Source organism: Rhincodon typus, chromosome 17 (assembly GCF_021869965.1).
Source record: "Rhincodon typus isolate 14 chromosome 17, sRhiTyp1.1, whole genome shotgun sequence".
Taxonomy (NCBI): Eukaryota; Metazoa; Chordata; class Chondrichthyes; order Orectolobiformes; family Rhincodontidae; genus Rhincodon; species Rhincodon typus.
In genome coordinates this window covers 39854366-39866455 of record NC_063348.1, presented here as the reverse complement: position 1 = coordinate 39866455, position 12090 = coordinate 39854366, and the positions used below count along the sequence as shown (strand labels likewise).

The window sequence follows — 12090 nt, the reverse complement described above, 5'->3', positions numbered from 1 at the left end:
GAGATGCTGCCAGACTTGCTGAGCTTTTCCAGCAACTTTGTTTTTGTTCCTGATTTTTGAGTGAAGAAATTCCTGCTCATCTCAGTCTGAAGTGCACACCACATATTCTGGGTCCATGATCTCTTGTTCAGGAATCCCCAGCTATGAGAAACATTATCCTTGCATCCAGTCCATCCATCCCCCCTCAAATGAGGACAATGAGGATATGAACAGAATGTCTCATTCTTCTAATCTTAAGTAAATTCAAGCTCAGTCAACCCAATCTCTCCTCATAACTTCTCATCCCAGGAATCAGTCTACTGAGCCTTCACTGTACTCCCTCCATGGTAAGCATATCTTTTCTTAGGAGACCAAAACTGCATACAATGCTGTAGGTGTGTTCTGACCAACGCTCTGTATGGATGCAGTAAGACTTCATTGAACCTGTACTCAAACCCTCTGGCAATGAAGACCAATAAACCAATTGCCTTCATAACTGTTTGTTGCACCTAGCTGCTTGTTTTCACTGAATGGTGTACAAGGAAACTCAAGTCCCTTTGCACATCAAAATTTTCCAATCCATCACTATTTAAATGATACTCTGCCATTCTGCTTTTCCTACCAAATTGGATAATTTCACACTTATCAAAATAATCTGCCATGCAGTTGTCCACTCATGCAAATTGTCTGCTTCACCTTGAAGTCATTTTACGTCATCTTAACTACTCACAATCTCACCTCATTTTGTCATTAGCAAACTTGGAAATATTACACTTGATTCCTTCATCTGAAATATTGATGTTTATTATAAATAGATGGGGCTAAACGCTGATCCCTGAGGGTACCCCACTTATCACTGATTTCTCACTACTCTGGCAACAATCAATTTATTACTTTGTGTGGAGCTGGAGAAACATAGCAGGTCAGGCATCTATGTCCCTCCAGGTCCACATTGTGTTATCTCTGACTCCAGCATCAGCAGTTCTTACTATCTCTTAATTTATTACTTTACTCTTTCTGTTTCCTTTCTGCTAGCCACCTTTCAAACCATGTCAGAATGTTACCACTAATCCCATGAGCTTCCATTTTGCACACTTACCTCTCACATGGGACTTTGTCAGAAACTTTCTGAAAATCCAAATATACCACATCCACAGGGTCTCCCTCACCAATTCTACTCATTGCGCCTTCAAAAAAAAACTCCAGTAGGTTTAGCAAACATGATTTTCCTTTCATAAATCCATGTTGTATTTGTGTAAGTCCATTGGCACTTTCTAAGAGTCCTGTTATCACATTCTTTAGAACAGCCTGCATCATTTTATCTACCATTAATGTTAAGCTAACAGGTCCGTAATTCCTGGTTTTCTCCCAAACTCATTTTTTAAACAGTGGATTTATATTTGTCACTCTCCAAGCTGCCATGTCTGTTCCAGAATCTACAAAATTTTGGAATGTGACAGACAACGCGTCTCTTATTTCCATGGCCATCCAATTAATACCCTGGATTGTAGATTATCAGGGCACAGGGATTCATTTCTTCAGCACTTTTTTTTATTGATATGAATCTTTTTCAAATTCTTCATATTATATTACTCATTTGTGTGTAGCCAAATGGCTTTCTGTCTTTTAAGGCAGCATCCTGTTCTCAGGGAACACCATGAGTGGCTTTGTGAAGCAGCTAGCTTCACTTATTAGAGTCACAGAGTCATGGAGATGTACAGCACAGAAACGGACCCTTTGGTCCAACTCGTCCATGCCAACCAGATATTCTAAATTAATCCAGTCTCATTTACCTGCATTTGGCCATATCCCTCCAAACCCTTTCTGTTCATATTTCATCCAGATGCCTTTTAAAGTTGTAGTTATACCAGCCTCCACCACTTCCTCCGGGAGCTAATTCCATATATGCACCACTCTCTGTGAGAAAAGATTGCCCTTTTGGTCCCTTATAAATCTTTCCCCTCTTACTTTAAACCAATGCCCTCTAGTTTTGGACTCCACTACCCTGGGGAGAAGACCTTAGCTATTCACCCTGTCTATGCCCCTCATGATTTTATAAACCTCTATAAAGTCATCCCTCAGCCTTCTTTGCTTCAGGGAAAATAGCCCCAGTCTATTCAGCCTCTCCCTATAGCTCAAACCCTCCAATCCTGACAACATCCTTGTAAAACCTTTCTGAACCCTTTCAAGTTTGACAACATCCTTCCTATAGCAAGGAGACCAGAACTGAAATAACAAGGTGTAGAGCTGGATGAACACAGCAGGCCAAGCAGCATCAGAAGAGCAGGAAAGCTGACGTTTCGGGCCTGGACCCTTCTTCAGAAATTTCTGAGCTGTGTTCATCCAGCTCTGCACCTTGTTATCTCAGATTCTCCAGCATCTGCAGTTCCCACTATCTCTAGTCCAGAACTGAACGCAGTATTCTAAATGTGGCCTAACCAATCTCCTGTACAACTGCAACATGACCTCCCAACTCCTATACTCAATGCACTGACCAATAAAGGCAAGCATATCAAATGCCTTCTTCACTTAGTCTTCAATTTGTAGAAACACTTGCCCTTCAAAGTAGTCTCAGGAAGATTGGGCAGTGTTCATGGCCTAGAGTTGGTGATATTAGGCCCTTTCATGAGTTTGTACAATATGGAAGTTATGATTTCATAAGGATAGTTTTGATACTACCTCCCTCAGCACATCACGCTTACACAGAGAGCAGATGGCTAGGGCCATATCCATGAGCAAGGAACTATAGGAATATCAACAAGTTTATTGACTGATAAATTTAGTCTTCCAGTAGACAACCCATTAGCACACAGGGTGGAGCTTATTAAAGAAATTCTTTGATGCAGCTGGGAATTCAAATACTTCAAAAGTGTCATCTATGTATTAGAAGTATGCAAGAGATAGTGGTCATTCCAACGAAAACATGGTTCTCATAATAACCAATAAAGATGTTAGCAAGAGTTGGCTGCAGGGGGTATTCCATAGCACACCATCTATTTGAACGTAAATGGTGTGGTTGAAATTGAAGTCAACTGCGCAGGTTGCTAAATTCATAAGTTGGATTAACACCGATTCAGACACCAGTGGTACATCTAGATCACTGTGATACAGTGACCTGGGGCTTTCTTGAGTGGTACATTGGAAAGTCAGCTCAAAAAGTGCACAGTGATACACTATAGTTCTCCATTTGAAAGGAGCCCTTCTTAGTGTCTGTGGATAGCATTTAAATGTGGACGCAACAGTTCACTCAATCAATTGGCCAATACATGGTGTGCGAAGCCTGTCATAGATAATCCAGAGTGTAAAGGGATGATGCTTTAATGTGCTGTGGATAGTCCATACAGTGGACATGGTGAGCTGTGAAAAACAAAACCTATAATATTATCACCTGGCAGACTACCAACATTATGAAAGTCCAACAAGCACCTTTGCAACTTGCCCTCAAGTGTACTGTATGGTCATGTGTCATGGTAGATCCTTTGAATATAAACTTGGAACCATTACTGATTGCATCCTGAATTTTGTTGAGGTAGTTATATTTGTTGGATATGACAACTTCAGTCCCCTTGTCAGGTTTACTTATTTAAATATCAGGGTTTTCCTTGAAATTTCACAATAAATATTTCATAGATGCTTATTTTCATGGAACTCCCACGTGTGGAAGCAGGCCATTCAGCCCATCGAGTCCACACCAACCCTCTGAACAGCATCCCACCCAGACCCTCACCACACCACCCCCTCCACCTTATCCATGAAACCCTGCATTTCCCATGGCTAATCCTCTAGCCTGCACATCCCTGGACACTATGGAGAATTTAGCATGGCCAATCCCCCTAACCTGCACATCTTTGGACTGTGGGAGGAAATCAGTGCACCCAGACAAAACCCAGGAGACAGGGGGTGAATGTGTAAATTTCATACAGACAGTTGCCTGAGGGTGGAATCGAACCCAGGTCCCTGGCGCTTTGAGGCAGCAGTGTTAACTGAATATCCCTCTATGCTTTTCTCCCTCTTCTTTTGTAGCTTTCTCTTATATATATATCCATGCTATCTGACTTGTGGTGGTGTGTTTCACATTCTAACTGTCTTGCTTATTGATCTGCCCTACAACCTAGTGTTGAATTCCTCCACAATTGGAAGTATTTACCCATCAATTGCTTCATAATTTTAAAATCTTCATCAGATTAACCTTAGCTTTTACTGGTTTAGAAAAAAAATCCTATCTTGTTCACATTTTCCTGATCGTTTATAATCCCTGATAATGTCTTTGCAGTATATCCACCCATGAAGCTATACCTCTTCCATAATATAAAAGCTAGATTACCAGGTGGTGTGTGTGTGTGTGTGTGTGTGTGTGTGTCTGTGTCTGTGTAATTTGTGCTTATCTCATTCAATGATGCAGTTCTGTCTTTGGAAATGCTTAGCTATGTGTTTTCTGTTTTCCCTCCAATTTCTGTATTAGGGTTATTATATTACCCATGCCTGTACAAAGAAAAAGACTGTGGTTTGTTTGGCATGTGCCAGGGCACTGAGAGGACTGAATGTTATGACAAAACTCAACCCAGGTAACTCATTCATGTGTGCAACAGGCCATGAGCTGAGCCAGATTGAAGAAACTGGGCCTTTTAAATGCATCAGAGTTGCAAGGGTAAGCAATGCTTTATTCTGGATGAATATTGAACAAAGTGAGAATTGACACTGCTGTGAGTTACATCGTGCCAGCCATTGAGTTGGAAATGGGGCAAAATTTGCAGCAGGATTCACAGCAAAAGTTAATCTGGCATCAGTTTATTTCCTCACCAAATTGAGCCTATTTAAATGGATTTCCTATGAATTACAACAGTGTTTATGGCTGAAACTTGATTGATTGATTTTTTTTTGTTGACACAAATATCGAGGTACAGTGAAAAGTGTGGTTTGCATGCTAAAGCAATGTCCTTGAATAAAAACATTTTTTTAACGAGACCAAGTCAGTGGAGGATAATGCCATTCCAACTATCTATTTTTCCACCATATTCAGTGAATAGGAGCTGGTTAAATGATAGAAAAGTGTGTAAAAGAAAGCAATCCGTCTCACTAACAGCATTGTGGTTTCCAGGGGTGTTTGATGGGGGATTTACTCAAATCAACTCCATTCTAGCTGGGACTTGTGGTACCATCATATGCAATTTCATGAGGAAGGGCTGCATCATTGGCACTGACAATAAGAGTGCAGTTCATTTCAGAGTACCATGGGATCTTTCTGAATTTAAAATAAGGTTAGTACTCAGGATGAAGGTCCATCTTTAGCGATGGAAAGGGATAGGTATATACCGCAGGGCAAGAGTTATAGCTGGGGGAAAGGCAATTAAGAGGCGATTAGGCAAGATTTAGGATGCAAAGGATGGAGAAGGAAACTGCAGGGGCTGGGCACAATTGAAATGTGGAGCTTGTTCAAGGAACAGCTACTGCGTGTCCTTGATAAGTATGTACCTGTTAGGCAGGGAGGAAGTGGTCGAGCGAGGGAACTGTGGTTTACTAAAGAAATTGAATCTCTTGTCAAGAGGAAGAAGGAGGCTTATGTAGAGATGAGATGTGAAGGCTCAGTTAGGGCGCTTGAGAGTTACAAGTTAGCCAGGAAGGACCTAAAGAGAGAGCTAAGAAGAGCCAGGAGGGGACATGAGAAGTCTTTAGCAGGTAGGATCAAGGAAAACCCTAAAGCTTTCTATAGGTATGTCAGGAATAAAAGAATGACTAGACTAAGATTAGGGCCAGTCAAGGACAGTAGTGGGAAGTTGTGCGTGGCGTCCGAAGAGATAGGAGAGGCGCTAAATGAATATTTTTCGTCAGTATTCACACAGGAAAAAGACAATGTTGTCAAGGACAATACTGAGATACAGGCTATTAGACTCGACGGGATTGAGGTTCATAAGGAGGAGGAGGTGTTAGCAATTCTGGAAGGTGTGAAAATAGATAAGTCCCCTGGGCCGAATGGGATTTATCCAGGATTCTCTGGGAAGCTAGAGAGGAGATTGCAGAGCCTTTGGCTTTGATCTTTATGTCATCATTGTCTATAGGAATAGTGCCAGAAGACTGGAGACTAGCAAATGTTGTCCCCTTGTTCAAGAAGGGGAGTAGAGACAACCCTGGTAATTATAGACCAGTGAGCCTTACTTTGGTTGTGGGTAAAGTGTTGGAAAGGATTATAAGAGATAGGATTTATAATCATCTAGAAAGGAATAATTTGATTAGGGATAGTCAACATGGTTTTGTGAAGGGTAGGTGGTGCCTCACAAACCTTATTGAGTTCTTTGAGAAGGTGACCAAACAGGTGGATGAGGGTAAAGCGGTTGATGTGGTGTATATGGATTTCAGTAAAGCATTTGATAAGGTTCCCCATGGTAGGCTATTGCAGAAAATATGGAGGCATGGGATTGAGGGTGATTTAGCGGTTTGGATCAGAACTTGGCTAGCTGTAAGAAGACAGAGGGTGGTGGTTGATGGGAAATGTTCATCCTAGAGTTCAGTTACTAGTGGTGTACCTCAAGGATCTGTTTTGGGGCCACTGCTGTTTGTCATTTTTGTAAATGACCTGGATGAGGGCGTAGAAGGATGGGTTAGTAAATTTGCGGATGACACCAAAGTCGGTGGAGTTGTGGATAGTGCGGAAGGATGTTGCAGTTACAGACGGACATAGATAAGCTGCAGAGCTGGGCTGAGAGGTGGCAAATGGAGTTTAATGCGGAAAAGTGTGAGGTGATTCACTTTGGAAGGAGTAACAGGAATACAGAGTACTGGGCTAATGGTAAGATTCTTGGTAGTGTGGATGAGCAGAGAGATCTTGGTGTCCATGTGCATAGATCACTGAAAGTTGCCACCCAGGTTGATAGCGTTGTTAAGAAGGCGTACGGTGTGTTAGGTTTTATTGGTAGAGGGATTGAGTTTCGGAGCCATGACGTCATGTTGCAGCTGTACAAAACTCTGGTGTGGCCGCACTTGGAGTATTGCGTACAGTTCTGGTCACCGCATTTTATAGGAAGGATGTGGAAGCATAGGAAAGGGTGCAGAGGAGATTTACCAGGATGTTGCCTGGTATGGAGGGAAGGTCTTATGAGGAAAGGCTGAGGGACTTGAGGCTGTTTTCGTTAGAGAGAAGAAGGTTAAGAGGTGACTTAAAAGAGACATACAAGATGATCAGAGGATTAGTTAGGGTGGACAGTGGGAGCCTTTTTCCTCAGATGGTGATGGCTAGCACGAGGGAACATAGCTTTAAATTGAGGGGTAATAGATATAGGACAGATGTCAGAGGTAGGTTCTTTGCTCAGAGTAGTAAGGGCGTGGAATGCCCTGCCTGCAAAAGTAGTAGACTCACCAACTTTAAAGGCATTTAAATGGTCATTGGATAAACATATGGATGATAATGGAAAAGTGTAGGTTAGATGGGCTTCAGATTGGTTTCACAGGTCGGTGCAACATCGAGGGCCGAAGGGCCTGTACTGCGCTGTAATGTTCTATGTTCTATGTTCTATGGACCATCATTCAATACTCATGACTTCTCCCTGTTGCTTAATTTGTTGCGTATGGCACTACCACAAATGAATTGTTTCCCAATGACATCTTGTGGAGAGATCAGAGAAACTGAGACACCAGTTGTAGCTTCCAGCCGCTTCCTCTTTACCATGGACATGCAGTCCACATCCATCCTCCCATAGGATGGTCTCAGGGCTCTCCGCTTCTTCCTGGAACAAAGACCTGAACTGTCCCCATTCCCCACCAGCCTCCTCCACTTGGCTGAGCTCGTCCTCACCCTGAACACTTTTTCTTTTAACTACTGTCATTTTCTTCAGGTCAGCGGGGTGGCCATGTGTACCCACATGGGCCCCAGTCTCGTCGTGGGGTATGTGGAACTTTCCTTGTTCTATTTCTATTCTGGCTCCCACCCACAACTCTTTCTCCGGTGTATCAATGGCATCATCGGTGCTGCTTCCTTCTCTTGTCCAGAATTTGAAAAGTTTATTGATTTTGCTTCCATTTTCCACCCTGCACTTAGTTTCACTTGATCCATCTCTGACTCCTCCCTTCCCTTCTTCGACATCTCTTTTCCATTCCTGGGGACAGGCTATATTTGTTATTCACCAATAACGAATATAAACCCATCGACTTCCACAGTTACCTTGACTACATATCCTCACAAATGAAAACAGAAATTGCTGGAAAAGCTCAGCAGGTCTGGCAGCATCTATGAAAAGAAATATGAGATAACGTTTCGGGTCTGGTGACCCTTCCTCAAAACTCCCTCAGGTCACCTCCCTCAGCTGGGTCTGGCCTATCTCCTGGCCTTCAGCCCTCACCCCGTCTCTTCCTTCCCACAACAACGATAAGGTCCCCCTTGTCTTCACTTACCACTAGAATCCACATCCAGAGGCTTATTAACCACCATTTCCACTACCTCCAGTGAGATGCTACCACCGGACATATATTCCCCTCTCCTCCCTTGTTTGCCTTCCGCAGGGACCGTTTCCTCCGGGACACGCTGGTCCACTTCTCCTTCACTCCCGACCTCCACACCCCACAGCCTCACAGCACCTTCCCCTGCAAATACAGAAGGTGTAACACCTGTGAATTTACCTCCTCCCTCCTCAGTATCCAAGGGCCCAAACGTACCTTCCAGGTGAACCTGGACTTCCCACAATCTAGTCTACTGCATTCATGGCTCACAATGAGGTCTCCTCTACATTGGGGAAACGAAGCATTGACTGGGTGACAGCTTCGCAGAACATCTACGTTCTGCTCGCAAAAAGGACCCTGAGCTACCTGTTGCCTGCCGCTTTAATACACCACCCTATTCCCTGACTAACATCTCTGTCTCAGGCTTGCTGCAGTGCTCCAGCAAAGTTCAGCGCAAGCTGGAAGGACAGCACCATATTTTCTGCCTGAGGACCCTGCTGCTTTCTGGACTTAATATCGAATTCAACAACTTTGGGGTTTGAGCTCTCCCATGTCCTTATCACAAGCCCCACTAGTCAGGCTATAGTTGGCTATTACACACAACCCATTCTTACCCACTAACAGCTATTCACCCTTCTAGCCAGATCATTATCTATTCCTTTGTCTGTTGAACTGTTGTCCTCTCTCTTTGGGGTCTATCCCCACCGAACCCCATCCCTCCCACTCTATCTTCTGCATATATACTGACATTTTCCTAGCTACCATCAGTTCTGAGGAAGGGTCACTTGACCCAAAATGTTAACTCTGATTTCTCTCCACAGATGCTGCCAGATCTGCTGAGCTTTTCCAGCAATTTTTGTTTTTTGTTCCAGGGGGAAACTGGGATTGTTCTACTTAGTGCAGATAAGGTAGAGTGAACTTTAATGGCGAGGTAAGCCATTTTGATAAAGTGAGTAAGTAGAAGCTATTTATGTTGGAGGGAAGGTAACCAGAAAACAGATTTAAGGCCCTTGGTGAAAGTACCTTACATGGGAGAAAATCATTCAGCTGCTCTGCCTTTGATAATGGCTGATGTGTATCTCAACCCCATTTGTGAATTGTTATGATCTGGAACATGCTGCCTGAAAGCTCTCTGGAAGATTCAACGGCAACTTCCAAAAGAAATAAAAACTTGCAAAAAATATTGCAGCACCCTGGAGACTCGGACTAATGGATAGCTCTTTCAAAATTCTTTCAAAATTTACATTCAACTTTGAAATGCCTCTGGAACACTTTGGCATCTATTTCCCCTCAGGATTCTCTTGTACAACACTATCATTAGTAGGAGTGCCCAGTAAAATTACGTGCATATAATCAGAGACTTCCTGGCTGGACTAAATGTAAGTTACGGCTTCCATTTCAGCTATAGCCAGGATCTCAATGGTTTATTCACATGATAAATTTCTCCCAATAGAAGTGTTCTCACTCCAGCTTTGGGAACAAAATCAGTGACAACAACAACACCTTCATTTAGCATCATTAATATATTTTAAAAACAACAAGGTGCTTTGTAGGAAAGTTATCTGACAAAATTTGATACAGAACCAAATAGAACCAACTTAGATATTACCTGGGGCAAAGTGCTAGATTTTAAGATGTGTGTTATAGCAGATCAGAGATGGGAAGTTTCATAGAGTCATTGCATCACACAGCACAGAAACAGACCCTCCACTCCAACTCATCCAGGCTGACCGAATTTTCCCAAATTAAACAGTCCAAAGACGTGCAGGCTCAGTGGATTGGCCATGCTAAATTGCCCATAATGTTCAGGGATGTGTAAATTAGGTGGGTTATAGGGGGATGGGTCTGGGTGGGATGCTCTGAGGGTCAGTGTGGACTTGTTGGGCTGAAGGGTCTCTTTCCACATTGTAGGGATTCTATTCTATGAAATAATCAAGTCCCACTTGCTTGCGTTTGGCCAATATCCCTCTAAACCTTTCCTATTCGTGCACCTATCCAAATGTCTTTTAAATGTTGTAACTGAACCTGCGTCTACCACTTCCTTTGGAAGCTCATTCCATATACAAACTACCCTCTGTGTGAAAACATTGCCCCCAGGTCCCTTATAAATCTTTCTCCTGTCACCTTAAAAATATGCCCCCTAGTTTTGGATTCCCCTCGTGAAAAGACCTTTACTTTTCACCTTTTCTATGCCCCTCATGATTTTATAAACGTCTATAAGGTCACCCCTCAGGAATGAATTTCCAGAGTTTAAGGCCTTAACTACTGAAAGCAAGGCCACCACTGGCGATGTGATTAAAATTGGGTACCCAAAATGGTGCACATCGCATTTATAAAAGTTGGCAGATTTCACTTCTCTTTGTTGCAGGTTGACCTTTCTACATCTGAAGCTGAAAACACTTTGGCTTACTGGGAAAAGAAATGGATTTCTTTGCGGAAGGAGACGTCAGTGCATATGATCTCACAGGAGATCTCAGCTGCCAAGACCCAAGTGGCATTAAGACTCATGGCCTACCGAAATGGAGCTGGATATGAGGATGGTCAATTGATCATTGGGAGAACATTTTCCTCGGTAATAAAGCCAGGCTAAGTGAATAACATTCTGAGGTGTGGAACAGCAAATGCTGGGAACAGTCAACTGGTTTTCCAGCCTCTCAGGAGAGATGACTGCTAACTATTTTCAGCAGTAATAATATGTCTACTTCAGACACATAGAATCATGGAATGACAGAACTATAGAATCATAGAATCCCTGCAGGAGTGGTGTTGAAGGGTGAAGGTGCACAATTGAGTAAGTGGGAGAGAAGTGCATCCTCAACTTGTCTGCTGTAACCATCAATTCTATTTTCCATTGAAAGTTCTGTGGTATTCATTTAATGTTGAGTTACAGCTGAATTCTACCAAAGCAACATGTTTAACCATTTATTGATCAGATTCCCAACCCATCTATGTATCACTTAGAACTGAACTATGAATATTTAAATTTCCTGCACACAATTTTAATTATATATTTTAGTACAGGCCAGCACTGAGATAAAAGTTAAAAGGAATATTTATCTAATATTTTAATAAACTGCATGTTATGTTCAACTTGCTGCGCACTTTCTGAACTAGGGGGCTACAATACTTGCCACCTAGTGCTGATTGAGGTGAGAGAATAGCATGTGCTCTGTACTTTATCACTCCTGCCAAGGCCCACATTAATCATCATGTTGTTGAAGATAATAATCAGCCATTGTGTGTGTGGAGAGCCGGCAGGTACAACACTCATTTGACACACAACCCATCATTTCAACCTCACTACTCTAGTTAACGCTCTCTCTTAAAGACACAGGGTTTGCCTGCAGGAGACAATTTCTCTGTCAGCCCAATTTAAAGAGATCTATCTAACTTGCAGGATGGCTGCTTAATACCATCTATTAACCCTTGCAGCCAGCGACGATGTGCCATCTTTTCCTGCAAAACAGAGGCAAGTGTTCCAATCGGTTGCAATATGTTTAGGTGATGTGTTTGTCAAGATTCAATAGCTGGAAGTGCGCTCATGCTGTGAGATGTGAGTGTGTGAGCTTCAGTGATAACTGTGTCAGGATAAGATGAAGCAGTTGGATGTAAGGCTTGAGCCCTGCTGGTAGGTGAGGGATTGTTTGAATGATGTAGGGTGTGATTATTGGAGCATTGTGTGAG

The 12090-nt window shown here is 42.7% G+C and overlaps 1 protein-coding gene across 1 annotated transcript in view; it reads left to right on the top strand.

The window, feature by feature from the left end:
- The window catches only part of LOC109927834 (doublecortin domain-containing protein 1-like), a 395969-nt gene that overhangs the window by 328219 nt on the left and 55660 nt on the right, over positions 1-12090 (top strand). Inside the window, exons 28-29 of the mRNA XM_048607351.1 lie at positions 4442-4627; positions 10775-10978. Coding sequence (XP_048463308.1) covers positions 4442-4627; positions 10775-10978 — 390 coding nt within the window. The remainder of the gene's footprint in view (positions 1-4441; positions 4628-10774; positions 10979-12090) is intronic.